General features: G+C 64.4%; 3 protein-coding genes across 7 annotated transcripts in view; 2 read left to right on the top strand and 1 right to left on the bottom strand.

Moving 5' to 3' along the window:
* SLC35A2 (solute carrier family 35 member A2) overlaps window positions 1-6,050 on the top strand; it is an 11,281-nt gene extending 5,231 nt beyond the window's left edge. For 2 of the 5 annotated variants that reach the window (XM_032778897.2, XM_032778896.2), the window contains exons 2-5: window positions 548-730; window positions 1,669-1,820; window positions 1,954-2,648; window positions 5,511-6,050. In XM_032778897.2, the coding sequence (XP_032634788.1) occupies window positions 673-730; window positions 1,669-1,820; window positions 1,954-2,648; window positions 5,511-5,538 (933 nt within the window). In that variant the 5' untranslated portion in view covers window positions 548-672 and the 3' untranslated portion in view covers window positions 5,539-6,050. Of the gene's footprint in view, window positions 1-231; window positions 310-547; window positions 731-1,668; window positions 1,821-1,953; window positions 4,313-5,510 lie in introns of those variants that run through there. The other 3 variants (XM_032778894.2, XR_012656782.1, XM_075070782.1) reach the window with 3 other exon arrangements.
* A 708-nt stretch (window positions 6,051-6,758) lies between these two features.
* PQBP1 (polyglutamine binding protein 1) lies at window positions 6,759-9,160 on the bottom strand. Its single transcript, XM_032778899.2, has 7 exons — window positions 9,088-9,160; window positions 8,669-8,750; window positions 8,029-8,140; window positions 7,792-7,901; window positions 7,513-7,623; window positions 7,174-7,234; window positions 6,759-6,954 (listed from the first exon to the last, which is right to left on the bottom strand). The coding sequence occupies exons 2-7, from the start codon at window positions 8,733-8,735 to the stop codon at window positions 6,798-6,800; spliced, it is 618 nt and encodes a 205-aa protein (XP_032634790.1). The 5' UTR covers window positions 8,736-8,750; window positions 9,088-9,160; the 3' UTR covers window positions 6,759-6,797.
* Window positions 9,161-9,616: 456 nt separating this feature from the next.
* TIMM17B (translocase of inner mitochondrial membrane 17B) lies at window positions 9,617-12,770 on the top strand. The gene is made up of 6 exons (XM_032778900.2): window positions 9,617-9,693; window positions 10,594-10,693; window positions 10,911-10,974; window positions 11,084-11,212; window positions 11,334-11,444; window positions 11,776-12,770. Exons 1-6 carry the CDS (start codon window positions 9,668-9,670, stop codon window positions 11,862-11,864), a joined length of 519 nt encoding a protein of 172 aa, XP_032634791.1. The 5' UTR covers window positions 9,617-9,667; the 3' UTR covers window positions 11,865-12,770.
* The last annotated feature ends 985 nt before the right edge of the window (window positions 12,771-13,755 follow it).

Below are 13,755 nucleotides of genomic sequence, written 5' to 3'. Positions count from 1 at the left end.
CTATTCCCCAGCTGCCCCGCTCCAAAGGTGGATGCATCTCAGCGCCGTGAGCCATCCCTGTGCAGTGTTATATGCAGCTATTCCCCAGCTGCCCTGCCCCAGAGGTGGATGCATCTCAGCGCTGCGAGCCATCCCTGTGCAGTGTTATATGCAGCTATTCCCCAGCTGCCCTGCCCCAGAGGTGGATGCATCTCAGCGCCGCGAGCCATCCCTGTGCAGCGTTATGTGCAGCTGTTCCCCAGCTGCCCTGCCCCCAGGGGTGGCTGCATCTCAGCGCCATGAGCCCCCTGAATGCAGCCTGCTTGAGAGGTGGGGCCAGGGAGGTGGAAGCCTGCCTTCTGCATGTTCATTAGATCAGTGTGTAAGGGGGCGTCACAGGATTTTGGCATTGGGGGATTGGCTGGGTGCAGCGTTGCAGGGACGGGGTGTGTGTGGAAGGCCACTGGGGGTCAGATTTGAGGAAGGGGGTGCCAGGCGGCTGGGTCTGATGGGGAAGGGGGATGCCAGGCAGGCTGCCTCTGGGTCTGACCTGTCCCTGTCCCGGCAGGGAACCGTCGATTGAAGTACATCAGCCTGGCAGTGCTAGTGGTCCAGAACGCCTCCCTCATCCTAAGCATCCGCTACGTGCGAACCCTGCCCGGGGAGCGCTTCTTCGCCACCACAGCCGTGGTGATGGCTGAGCTGCTCAAGGGAGCCACTTGCCTGCTGCTCATCTTCCTCCAGAAACAAGGTGGGGGGGCCGGGCTGGGCAGGGGGCACTCTCCCCTGGCGGGCTGGGCAGACGGGTAAGCCATCTCCTGGCGGGCCGGGCTGGGGGCTGGGCAGACGGGTAAGCTGTCTCCTGGCAGTCCGGGCTGGGTGCTGTGGGGGGCTAGGCAGTCAGGGCCAGGCACTGGGGGGCTCTGTAGGGTGGGAAGGGGGCGCTCTCCCCTGGTAGTCTGGACTGGGCCGGGTGCTGTGGGGTGCTAGGCGGGCTGGGCGGGCGCCGGGGTGAGCTATGTGGGCCAGGCCGGGCGGGCGCCGCAGGGGGCTAGGCGGGCCGGGCGGATACCATGGGGGGCTAGTCAGTCTGGGCTGGTTGGGCGCCGGGGTGAGCTAGGCGGGCCGAGCCGGGAGGGCACCACAGGGGGCTAGTCAGTCCTGGTGGGGCGGGCGCCGGGGTGAGCTAGGCGGGCTGGGCCGGGCAGGCGCTGCAGGGGGCTAGTCAGTCTAGGCCGGGCGGGCGCCAGGATGAGCTAGGTGGGCCGGGTTTGGCGGGCGTCGCGGGGGGCTAGTCAGTCTGGGCCGGGTGGGTGCCGGGGTGAGCTAGGGGGGCCAGGCCGGGCGGGCACCGCAGGGGGCTAGTCAGTCCTGGCGGGGCGGGCGCTGCGGGGGGTTAGGCAGGCCGGGTGGATGCCATGGGGGGCTAGTCAGTCTGGGCCGGGCGGGTGCCGGGGTGAGCTAGGCGGGCTGGGCCGGGCAGGCACCGCAGGGGGCTAGTCAGTCTGGGCCGGGCGGGCGCCGGGGTGAGCTAGGTGGGCCGGGCCCGGCGCGCCCTACCAGGCCACCCCCGGCACGGGCGGTCCCTCTTAGGGGCGGCGGGGCGGGGTAGTCAGCTCCTGGCCGGTGCGGCGCTCAGCGCTGCGCCAGGCAGACCGGTGAGCCATCCCTGGCGCTCCCTCCCCGCAGGCAGCGTGAAGCAGTTTGCCCTGTTCCTGTACGATGCTGTGGTGGTGCAGTACGTGGACACGCTGAAGCTGGCGGTGCCCTCGCTGATCTACACGCTGCAGAACAACCTCCAGTACGTTGCCATCTCCAACCTGCCGGCAGCCACCTTCCAGGTGCGACCCCAGCCCTGACGCCGGGCTCAATGGGCCCGTCGGTCTGAGCGGGGATACTGGGGGGGTGGGGCTGGCAGTCAGGAGGGGATGCCAGCCTGGCCCCCGCGGCTCTGACCTGCCCGCCGCCCTGCAGGTCACCTACCAGCTGAAGATCCTGACCACGGCCGTCTTCTCGGTCCTGATGCTTCGCAAGAGCCTGTCGCGCCTGCAGTGGGTGTCGCTCCTGCTGCTCTTCACCGGCGTGGCCGTCGTCCAGGTGGAGCAGGGCCAGGTGGGCGGGGGGAGCTCCCCGGGCGCCGCCCAGCAGAGCTACGCCGTCGGCCTGGTCGCCGTGGTGGTCTCCTGCCTCTCCTCGGGCTTAGCCGGCGTCTACTTCGAGAAGATCTTGAAGGGCAGCTCGGCCTCCGTGTGGCTCCGCAACGTGCAGCTGGGCATCTTCGGGACCCTGCTGGGGCTGCTGGGAATGTGGTGGGCCGAGGGGGCGGCTGTGGCTGCCCAGGGCTTCTTCCACGGCTACAGCCCGCTGGTGTGGGGCGTGATCCTCAACCAGGCCTTCGGCGGCCTCCTGGTGGCCGTGGTGGTGAAGTACGCAGACAACATCCTCAAGGGCTTCGCCACCTCGCTCTCCATCGTGGCCTCCACCGTGGCCTCTATGTACCTCTTCGGCTTCCGCCTGCACCCGCCCTTCGCCCTGGGGGCCGGGCTGGTCATCGGGGCTGTCTACATGTACAGTTTGCCCAAGGCGGGGCCGCCCCTGGGCCCTCGCCAGGAGCCCACGGCCCTGCCGCCCCTTGGCAAGGAGCCCAGCGAGCCGGGCTACCCGCCCAAGTCAGTGCTGGTCGAGTGAGGCCTGCTAGCGGGTGGGGTGGGGGGTCTCTCCTGGGCCCTGAGCCCCTCCAGAGCCTCTCTCTGCCCCTCGTACCTGGGCTTCTGCCCCATGTCTCCCTCACTTGAGTGGTCTTTGCGGGGAAGCACGTCCCCCTTTCCCACCTCCCCTCCAAACATTCTGCTGCTGCCCCCCCGTCTCCCCCGCCCCACATCTATCCCCCACCCTGCTCCAGTTCAGACCGTTCCCCTCTCCTGGGTCCGGATGACGGACACCCCCCACTCGGCCCAGGAGAGGCATTTAGGTGCACACTACAGGGGGGAGAGGTTATGTGGGGGTCACCACCCCCCAAGAGACCATGATCCCCCCCTTGAGCCGCGGGGGGTCGGCAAATGGATTGAGCCAGAGGATTATTTTTGTACGATACCAAAGCAGCCCCGATGGACGGTGCATGAAGACGGGGGGTGGGAGGGAGCCCCCAGGAATGGCTCGGCCGTACCAAGCTGGCATCTGGAGGAAGGACTCGCCACCCTTCCAAAGGGTGATGATTCGCCTGGGCAGCATGGGAGTGCTGCCCACGGCACCCGCTTTGGCGGAGTACTCTCTCGCACAGCCCCTAAGTTGTGTGTTGGGGCAAGGTGCTGGGAGCCAGGACTCTTGGGTTCTCTCCCTGGATCTGGGAGGGGAGCGGGGTCTAGTGGTTAGAGCAAGGGGGCTGGGAGCCAGGACTCCAGGGTTCTCCCCCCGGCTCTGGGAGGGGAGTTGGGGTCTAGTGGTTAGAGCAGGAGGGCTGGGAGTCGGGACTTGCTGTCTGTAAATTTCAGCTGAGTTCCTCCCCCAGCTCCGTGACTCAGTTTCCCCCAGGTGTTCCAGGACGCTGCCCTGCCCTGGCTCCTTGGGGCTTGGCTAAGTGGAGCGAATGGCTTTGACCTGCCATTAATTACTAATCCATCTCCCTGGTGGGAGGCGGCGTCCCTGGGTGGGGACAGAGGCTGCCGTTGGTACCAGACAGCAGGGAGCAGCCAGTGTGAATGTGCATCGCGCCCCGACTCCACTGCGAATCCCTTCCCAGCAGCTGGGGGGCTGGCCCCATTGACGCTGCCGGGGGCCATCCCTGGGGACTCCATGGAGCGACGGCCAATGGACACAGGCGGGGGGCTGGCCCCGACCTTGCACAAATGAGGTGATGAGATATATTTTAAGTGTCACTCTACCCTATGCTGCTATTGAGGGGTGGGGGCCTGGGAGCCAGGACTCCTGGGTTCTCTCTCTGACTCTGGGAGGGGAGTGGGGGCTAGTGGTTAGAGCAGCGGGAGGCGGGATGGGAGCCAAGACTCCTGGGTTCTCTTCCTGGCTCTGAGAGGGGAGTGGCAGCTGGTGGTTAGAGCTTGGGGGCTGGGAGCCGGGACTCCTGGGTTCAATTCTCAGCTCCGTCCCTCTCTCTGCCTCAGTTTCCCTTTCCCAAAGCCAGGAGCGCTGCTTTGCTGAGGGGCCGGCTGGCTGGGTTTGGGGCGGGAGGGGGTGCTACCACTGTACATAGATGCCGGGTGACACATTTTGTACGGATTGGGGGGGTGGGTTTTTTTTTTTTAAACACCTGTAACCCTGCCGGCCGCTGTCCTGTCTGCAGAGCCGCCCCACTGAATAAAGAGACTGTATTTATTTAGCTGGCGTGTTCGGTGATTGAACGGGGGGCCGGGGGGGAACGACGTGGGGGGGGATTTGTGTTAGTGCATGATCTCTAACCCTACTAACAGCTGGAGAATGGGGCTGGGGCCTGTCCCCTCTGGGGGGCGCCGGCTTCCCTCCCGGCCCCACGGCAGGGCCTGGCTGGCTCAGGGGGTGGGGAATGGGGCAGGGGCCTGTCCCCTCTCGGGGGCACCGGCTCCCATCCAGCCCCAGGGCAGGGCCTGGCTGGCTCAGGGGGTGGGGAATGGGGCACAGGGCTGTCTAGGGGGCACTGGCTCTGCTCCTGAGGTAAGTTTGCCAGGTCTCAGCCCCATCCTGGTGTGGCAGCTCCCCCAGGCAGGGAGACACCCAGCCCCACACAAGCCGAGGCCTCCACGTTTCCTCCCAAGGCTTGGTGCCAAATGTGGGGAGGGGGTGACCCTTAACGCTGTCCCCTGGTCCATCAACCTGCCACTTAAAGCACTGAGCCGTGTTCAGTATATCCCCCGTGTATCCCCCGTGTCTGCCCTGCTGGGGCCTCCACAGAGATTGGGGAGTCCCCATGGGTAAGGCCCAGCCCTACCCCGATGGTGATCAGAGCCGCCCCCTGCTGCCATTGGGGCAGGGGCTACACTCCTTACGCCCCCCTCCCCCCCTCCAGCTGAGATCGCAGCCCTTCACTGGGCCAGGCACTGCCCAGCCCCAGGAGAGACATTCCCTGCAGCCATCAGCAGTGGGGAAACTGAGGCACAAAATGGCCTTTCCCAGTGGCACCCAGAGGTGGGCCAGGAGGGTGGAGCCGCAGGGTAGGGACTGGTTGGTTCCTGGGTGGGGTGGGGATGGGAAATGCCTCTCCTGGCTATTAGCAATGAAAGGGGGGTGCTGGGGGTAGTTTCTTAATAGCCTTGAGCCCCTATTGCTGGGGGAGGGGGGCAGTCACAGGGTGTGTGTGGGGGGAATTCTTTGCCCCCCCCACTCCAGCAGACCTGCAGGATCAGCCCCCCCAAAACGAAACCTGGTACATTGTAAGCTGCATGAACTACTGGGTTGTGGAAGCCTGGGACCTAGGACACCTGGGTCCTCACCGAGCTCTGGGGGTAGAGGCGAGGGAGGGCTGGGAGCCAGGACGTCTGGGTTCTCTTCCCGCTCTGCGCTCCAGCTCCCCGAGCCCAACCATCCCCTTTTCTCTCTTGCAGGCCGGCATGTAAAGAGAAGGGCTCCTGAGTCGGGCAGCGACTGGGGCGGGGCGACGTTCGCCGTGTCTGGAGGCGTCCAGCCCCGGCTTCAGCAGGGGGCCCCTCTGCCCTGCCCCATCTCGGGGCCAGGTGAGGCAGCCTGGGATCCTGCCTGTGGCTTTCAGAAAGAAGTAGGAGATGCAGTGCAAGGGGAGGGCTGGGAGCCAGGACTCCTGGGTTCTCTCCCCAGCTCCGGGAGGGGAGTGGGCTCTGGGTGCTCCACCTCACTGTCATTTCCTGATTCACCCTGCCTCAGTTTACCCTTGCGTAAAAGGCAGGCAGCCATTCCTACCTCCCAGAAGGGGATGCGGCCGCTCACAGCGTGGCCAGTCCCCCTCACTCAAGCCCCCCGTCCTTATGGGGGGGACCCAGGCACGAGCCGCTCAGTATTAATGCCCCCTAACCCAGTGGTTATGGGGCAGCTGTGTGGAATCCCCCATTTTTATCACTCCCCACTGTGGCCTTTTCTATTTATTGTCCAACATGGATTTTGACACAACAGCGTGTGTCCTGTCATCTGTGGGGCTGCAGGACTCCTGGGTTCTCTCCCCGGCTCTGCGGGGGGTGGGAGGTCCAGTGGGTTAGAGCAGGGGTGCTGGGAGCCAGGACTCCTGGGTTCTCTCCCAGCTCTGGGAGGGGAGTGGGGTCTAGTGGTTAGAGCAGGGGGTTGGGAGCCAGGACTCCTGGGTTCTCTCCCAGCTCTGGGAGGGGAGTGGGGGCTGGTAGGTTAGAGTGAGGGGGCTGAGAGGCAGGACTCCTGGGTTCTCTCCTCAGCTCGGGGCTGCAGGGTTAGAGCAGGGGAGCTGGGAGCCAGGACTCCTGGGTTCTATCCCAGCTCTGGTAGGGCAGTGGGGTCTGGGGATTAGAGCAGGGGGGCTAGGAGCCAGGACTCCTGGGTTCTCTCCTCAGCTCAGGGGGGGCTGGTGGTTTAGAGCAGGGGAGCTGGCAGCCAGGACTCCTGGGTTCTCTCCCGCCTCTAGTCCAAGGACTCAGGGAAATAGATGAGAGCACCCCGGACCAGCCCTCTCCCCACAGCCCTGTCTGCCGGGGAGAGCACCCCCTGCCCAGCAACACCCAGCCCTGCCCCCCGCAGTCCCCCGCCCGGCAACACCCAGCCCCGCTCTCCCCAGCCCAGCCCCCTATGCCAGGGAGAGTGCCCCCAGCCCAGCCCCCCATGCAGGCTGGGCACACACACAGGTCCGTCCCAGCTGCATCTCTCCAGGTTTATTACAAAGGTGCGTGGGGGGGTCAGTCCTGCTGCTTGGCGCGGGAGGCCTCGGCGTTGGCCCGCAGCACGGCACCGGGGCTGGGGTATGGGCGCTGCTGGAACAGGGGCCCGGCTGCGGTTGTGTCAGCCCCCGTCTTCGCCTCGTTGCGCTTCGGCAGCCCCGTCGACCATGTGCCCCTGTGGGGGGGCGGGGGGGGGGGGAGGCAATGTCAGTGCCACAGCCCTCTGGGTAGGCCCCACCCACTGTGACAGGCTCCTCCCCCACCTAGACCCCACTGCACCAAACTCCTCCCCCTGTAACCCCCTCCCCTGCTCTGTCACCCAGCCCCCCCACAAGCCACACTGGGACTACAGACCCCCAGCCCCAAGGGGGGAGAAATGGCAGCAGGATCTCACCGTGGGGCATCCGAGTAGGCACTGGGGTCCATGGGGTCTAGCTCCTCGTCCTTGCGGCTGCCTGGAGAGGGAGAGACACTGCTCAGTTGAGTGCTCCCCCAAAGGCCCCCTCCCTCAAGTCCAGCTACACCCCCATCCCCCCAGGTACTAATTCACCCCCTTCCCCTCCGTACTCATCCCTCTTTGCCCCCCATGTCTCTGGTCCCCACAGCCACCCTGCCCTGTTCTCAGCCCCACCCACTCCAGGATGAAGTGGGACCTTCATCCTCCTCCCCCGCCCCACTGGCTCGGATCCAGTGGCACCACCCCGCATATCTGTGTCTCTTCTCCTCCACGCACTTTTCTTGCTCTTGGGATACGGCGCCAGCTCTTCCCGGCGATGGTAACGCCGCTCCTTCACCTCCTCGCGCTCCGGCTTCTCGTAGGGGCGCTCCGGCTTCTCATCAGTCTCTGAGGGAGACACACAGACAACTCCTGAGGGAACCTCGACATCCGGGCCCCTCCACTCTGCCCCAGTCTAAGCCACTCAACCCCATGCCCTACCCAGAGCTGGGACAGAAGGCCAGGAGTCCTGAATCCCAGGCCCCTCCCCAACTAACCCCATTTCCCTCCCATTACCTAGGCTGTTTTTCAACTTCTTTGCAGCTTTGGTGATGATGGAGTTGGGATCGTTAGGAGAGAGCCAGGAGACCAGGTCGTTCTCCATGTTCCAGTAATAGGGGAGACCGCTGGAGGGCAGGGGGAGACACAGAGCTGATTCACCTGCCATTATAGCACGCTGAGATGCAGCCACTTCGGGGGTGGGGCAGCTGGGAACAGCCACACATTACGCCGCACAGGCGCGTTCTCTCTTACCAGATGGGGTCAAACACTTTATACCAGTTGGGCGGCAAATTCTCAATTCTGGTGGCTTCGTAATCCACGTGGTCGTCATCGTAATCTTCTGCGATGACCTCCTCCTCGGGCTCTAAGGACAGTGTGGGTCAGAGAACCAACTGTACAGAACCATACCCCATAGCACCCCCGGCCCCCCAGGGGAGAGCACCCCCCACTCTGCCCTGCTCCCCAGCACCCAGCCCCCAGGGCAGAGCGCCCCATAGCACGCCCGGCCCCCTGGGGGAGAGTGCCCCCCAGCGCCCAGGGGAGAGTGCCCCCCGCCTGGCCCGGCCCCCCAGCACCCAGCCCCCCAGGGGAGAGCACCCTCTGCCATGCGCTGCCCCCTAGTGCCTGGCCCCCAGGAGAAAGCCCCCCCCGCCCTGCCCTGCCCTGCCCCCCAGCGCCTGGCCCCCCAGGGGAGAGCACCCCATAGTGTCCCCCTACCCGGCCCCGCAGGGGAGAGCACCCCCTGCCCTGCCCTGCCTCCGAGCGCCACCCATCCTGCCCCCCCAGCGCCTGGTCCCCCAGGGGAGAGCACCCCATAGTGCCCCCCGCCTGGCCCCCCAGCGCCCTCCGCCCGGCCCCCTAGTGCCCCCCAGGCCCGGTGTCTCGCACGCACCCGGCTCCACGTGCTTGAGGAGGCCTCTCTTGGCCAGGCGGGACTGAAGCGCCACCGGCAGCGGCATCAGGAGCAGCGGAACCTGGGGGCGGGGGGAGGCGTCAGTCGGGGGGATCCAGGGCCCGCGGCCCCCGCGTCTCACATCGCCGGGGGGGGCCCCGCCGCCCGGGATCCCCCCATGACCCCCCGCCCGGTGGGCCCCCGGAGCTCCCCCCGCCTCGGCCCCGCCCGTGGGCCCCCATGGCCCCGCCCGGGACCCCCATGACCCTCCCCGTGGGCCCCGGGCTCCCCCGCCTCGGCCCTGCCCGTGGGCCCCCCATGGCCACCGCCCCCGGGATCCTCCATGACCCCTCCGCCGTGGGCCCCCCGGGCCTCCCCCCGGGCTCCCCCATGGCCCCGCCCCCCGGGGTCTCCCCCACCAGTCTCCGTCCGGCCCCGCCGCTCTCCAGGCTGAGCCCAGACCCTAGCCACGCACGTGACGCACTCGGGCCAATCAGCACCCTCCCCTGCCCCTGTCGCTCGGCTGATGCCGCAGGCAACTTGCTCTCGCCCCCCCGTGCCCATGTGACGGGATCCGGCCAATGGGAGGGAGGCAAGCGGGGCTTTCCCGTCTCACTTTTTCCGGGTGACCAATCGGAAGCCAGAGCAGAGGGTCCCGCCCCCAAAGACAACCAATCAGAGTGAAGACCGCAAAATCACGTGATTCCCCCGAGCCGGTGAGAAGCGTGACAAGTCACGTGCTCGAAGACGAGCCAATAGGGAGGCGGAATCCCTTCCCTAAGCCCTCAGGCCCGGGAAAGAAGGGTCTCCCCCGCCACGTGACTCCAACTGACCAATCATAGCGGAGAGACGCCCGGCGCCTTTATGTGACGTTCAGGCGATAAACACACGTGATCCCAGCTGCCCAATAACAGGCCGCGGGGCTCACCCGTTTCGTGGAGGCGGGGTAAGGGGGCGGAGCGTTTCACCCACGTGACCGCGCGGTCGCTGTTTGGAGCCATGGAGGAATATGCCCGGGAGCCCTGGTGAGCGGCCGCGGCGCGTCTTCTCCCCGCGCGGGGCGCTTGGTACCGCCCGGCGGGCGAGTCCATTGGGAGGGGAATTGGTCTCTTCTCGCCCCCCATGGCAGGGGCCTGTGGGCCGCTCCATTAGGTGACCGTTGGGTCCCCCCACGTGTTTGGTCTCTTGGTAGCTCCCAGTCCATTGTGTGGGCGAGCCCATTGGAAGTGGAGGGGGAGGGACTTCTCGGACTATCAGCCCTTTATCCTGGAATGGATTCACCCAACTCCCCTCTGCCGGTAGCGCCCAGCCCCCCCCCCATCTCCCTGCAGTGGATCCACCCGTTCCCGTCTTTCGCCCCGGCCCCCGTCTGGGCGGCTCTCGGAACTTTACACCCCTCTTCTTGGTCACTTGGTATGTCCCTGCTCTTTGGTGCCTATGGGCGGGCGAGTTCATTGGGGGAGAAATGGGGGGCGCAGATTCCCCCCCCCCCCCCGTCCTCTCATAGGCTCTGTGGGCTGGGAGATACCAAGGCGGGGAGGGTTGGGAAATACCAACAGCACAAGAACGGAAGGTGTGTTTGTACCACGTGGAATTCCGGGGGAGGGGCAGGGTGCGTGAGGCGGCGAGGGGTTGTTATTGTAGGGTCTCTCCTCGCTGGTGGCAGGGCAGGGGAGGGGCAGGGTGCATGAGGCGGGGGAGGGGTTGTTATTGCAGGGTAGGGTGGGGTGGGGTATAGTAGGGGTTGGCTTGCTGCTGGTCCCTGGGTGGGGGAATTATTTACCATAGGGTTGGTCGTGCCCGAGGGGTTAGCAGGGATCTCTTGTGGTAGTGTTCTCACCCTCAGCTTGTGGTAGGGTTGCTTCTGGGTTTGTTTACTGTAGGGTCTCCCAACCTGGCTAACCACCTTCCTTCTCCTCCGGCAGCCCATGGCGCATTGTGGATGACTGCGGCGGTGCCTTCACCATGGGAATGATCGGTGGGGGGGTCTTCCAGGCCGTCAAGGGCTTCCGGAATGCCCCCGTGGTGAGTCCAGTCCCTGCCCCCTGAGGCCCCTCCGTCGCCAGCTGGACCCAGGTCCCAGATCCTGATAGTGCTGGGCCCTCCGGGCTGGGGTGGGTTGTGCGCCTGAGGGGTGGGTCCCTGCTGATCTCGATCGCTACGGGGAAAGGGGAGAAGAGGGGCCTGGTGGGGGCCATGTGGCATCTCACCCCAATTCTTCCTCTGCTGCTCTTCTTCCTAGGGCGTCCGACACCGGTTCAAAGGGAGCGTCAGTGCCATCCGCATCAGAGCGCCACAGATAGGAGGTGAGGGGGGGCTATGTAGTGTGTGGGAAGAGGCGGGCAGTGTGAGGAGAATGGGCCCGGGGGGGAGGGGGCCACGGTGTATCTAATCGCTGCTCCCTCCTTTCCCCAGGCAGCTTTGCCGTCTGGGGGGGCCTTTTCTCCACCATTGACTGCGGCCTAGTGAAGATGAGGGGGAAGGAAGATCCCTGGAACTCGATCGCCAGCGGGGCGCTCACGGGGGCTGTGCTCGCTTCCCGCAGTGAGTGTCCTGCGCAGCACCCCCTCCTGGCCCTCCGCCTCCGGGCCCTGACTGCCAGGGGCGGGCGGCCCCCCCACCTCCTGGTGCCCCATCTCTTTAATTCACCTCTTCTTCTCCCCAGGTGGTCCATTAGCCATGGTTGGCTCAGCCATGATGGGGGGCATTTTACTGGCCTTGATAGAAGGAGTCGGGATCTTACTCACCAGATACACGGCCCAGCAATTCCAGAACTGTAAGCAGGGCCTGGGGCTGGGCTGGCAGGGGCTGCGGGTCTGGACTGAAGGGCACTGGCAGAGATGGGGCGGGGGAGCCTGGGACTGTGGGTTGGGAGTGAGGAGAGCTGGCGGGGAGGGTGCAGGGCTGGACTAGCAGGGGGCTGTGTCGGGAGTGAGGAGCGCTGGATGGGGGGGCCCAGGGCTACCAGGGGGCTGTGAATCAGTTCAGCGCTGGTCAGGCTGTCCCCGTATGGTGGTGTGGGGGTGTTCCACAGCCGCCCCGCCCAGAAGTGGCTGAATCTCTGCCTTCTCACTAGTAATTTTTCTCCTCCCCTTCTGCCCCCCCAGCTAACCCATTTGGTGAAGACCCCAGTCAGCTGCCCCTGAAAGACAGCCCAGCACCTCCAGGATACCCGGGCTACGGACAATATCAATGAAGCTGCTTTGTACTTCGGGGGGTCCCCTCTTTTTGGGAGAGGGGCAGCTGCAGCTAATAATTTGCCCCTTTCCCTTCCTGGCGCTCAGGATGTGATTCCAGCCGCTGGTCCCTCCAGTTCTTGGATTCTCACTGAATAGGCCGGTTTCCCTCTTTGTGGAGAAGAGAGGGGTTTGCTGGGAGCCCCTCTAATTTGCATATTGTGGGGGGGACTGGGAACTATGGGGCAGGGGATTGCTCTGTATTTCCTGCTACGTGGGGGGGGCAGGCTCTGGGGATATTGGACTACAGGATAAATTGGGGGGGGGGAGGGGGAGTTGGCATCTGCTCTCAGTGGGGACCATCCTTTTTGGAGCTCACCTCCCATTCTGTTTGGGGGTGGCTCCATTTCCAGCTTGAAAATGGAGTTCAATACATGCCTGAAAGGGCACGAGGAGGCTGTATCACCTCTTTTAGCTGGGCTGAAATCTAGGGGGGGCTGTGGGGTTGTAGATTAGGGGGTGCTCCTGGCCCCATGCTGGGGGTGCTATCCTTTTGCAGCACCCCAAAACTTGTTGTGATAGGGTGCCTTGTTGTTAGTGGCTTCCCCTGCTCTGGGGCTGGAGGGAGGCATCTCTTGGAATGAAGCCAGGTAGGGCCTCTTGAAATCAGTATGACATACGGCAGTGCACCCATGGATTGTGCTTCCCGTCTTGCCAGGATGTGACCCCAAAAAGGGGTGTGATCCCACTTTCATAACAAGTGAATCCTGCTGTCCCCCCAATCCAGCTGGGAAACCCCACCTTGGTGTGTATCCCTAACCTGTCCCAATTAAGGTTTCAGCCCCTTGAAATCCCCAGTTCTGAGCCCAGTTTCACCTCTTCTAGTGTTTATATTTAAAGATGTTTTTAAAGGTGTGTGACTTGCAGCTGTGTCAGAGTGTTTAATGATCTGCCTGCCAGGGAGGGTGCTATGATGCAGGGATGGGAGTGGGGTTTGGTGTGTGTAGTGAGGGGCCTGGGGGCCAGGACTCCTGGGTTCTTTCCTGGCTCGGGAAGTGGGGTCCAGTGACTGTAGTGCAGGGTGGGGGATGCTGTCTGTCAATGCTCTGTGGTTAAATGAACAGAATCTCCCTGTGTGGGAGCAGTGTTGGGGATCTGCACCAGATGGCTGATCATTCCATCCAGCACAGAGGAGAGTCAGAGACTGGACCTCAACGCTTCCAGCAGAGGGCTTCATGACTAGAGCGAGAGAGATCCACTGCCCCCTCTCTGAGACCTATGCAGGCTGGCCGTGCTTTTAAATGTCAGACAAAACACCCCTTTTCAGAGAGAGGGAAACTGAGGCAGGGCAAGAGGTGTGGCTGGTGCAGAACTGAGGGCTGAGCCCTGGTAGTCTGACTTGCTGGCCCAGGGCTTAACCTGTGCTCCTGCCTTGTACTGTCAGTTTCCACCTATGCGCACTCCCACGGTCCCCCCTCAAATTCATCTCCACCCTTGCCTGTGCTTAATTAGCCTGAGACTCATTTCTTGGGGCATTTCCTGCTTGCTGAGCCCCCAGGGTTGATCCATCTCAAAATCCTAAGCAGCTGTCGGCAGCAGCCTGCGGGGGTAAATGGGGAGTTACAGACAGACACCCCCACCCCTAGCAACTGCAGTTTCAGCACCTCTGTCCCCACTCTTTTAAGAGATGGGCTTGGAACCCAGAAGTCCTAAATCCCAGCCCCTCTGCTCTGATCACCAGACCCTGATCCCCTCCCAGAGCCAGGGAGAGAACCCAGGAGTCTGGGCTCCCAGCCCCCCTGCTCTCACCACCAGCCTCCCCTCCCAGAGCTGGGAGAGAACCCAGGAGTCCTGGCTCCCAGCCCCCACTCCCCTCCCAGAGCAGGGAGAGAACCCAGGAGTCCTGGCTCC

The sequence above is a fragment of the Chelonoidis abingdonii genome, chromosome 11 (genome assembly GCF_003597395.2).
Source record: "Chelonoidis abingdonii isolate Lonesome George chromosome 11, CheloAbing_2.0, whole genome shotgun sequence".
Classification (NCBI taxonomy): Eukaryota; Metazoa; Chordata; order Testudines; family Testudinidae; genus Chelonoidis; species Chelonoidis abingdonii.
Note: the sequence above shows the minus strand (reverse complement) of the source record. Positions and strands in the feature narration are given on the sequence as shown.

Coding starts and splice junctions, on each gene's coding strand:
- PQBP1 (XM_032778899.2), bottom strand. CDS start 8,735: ATGCCGCTGCCGGTGGCGCTTCAGTCCCGCCTGGCCAAGAGAGGCCTC. Junction 8,141..8,668: donor CCTCAAGCACGTGGAGCCGG/GTGCGTGCGAGA, acceptor CACTGTCCTTAG/AGCCCGAGGAGGAGGTCATC. Junction 7,902..8,028: donor AAAGTGTTTGACCCCATCTG/GTAAGAGAGAAC, acceptor CCTGCCCTCCAG/CGGTCTCCCCTATTACTGGA.
- TIMM17B (XM_032778900.2), top strand. CDS start 9,668: ATGGAGGAATATGCCCGGGAGCCCTG. Junction 9,694..10,593: donor GAATATGCCCGGGAGCCCTG/GTGAGCGGCCGC, acceptor CTCCTCCGGCAG/CCCATGGCGCATTGTGGATG. Junction 11,213..11,333: donor GGCTGTGCTCGCTTCCCGCA/GTGAGTGTCCTG, acceptor TCTTCTCCCCAG/GTGGTCCATTAGCCATGGTT.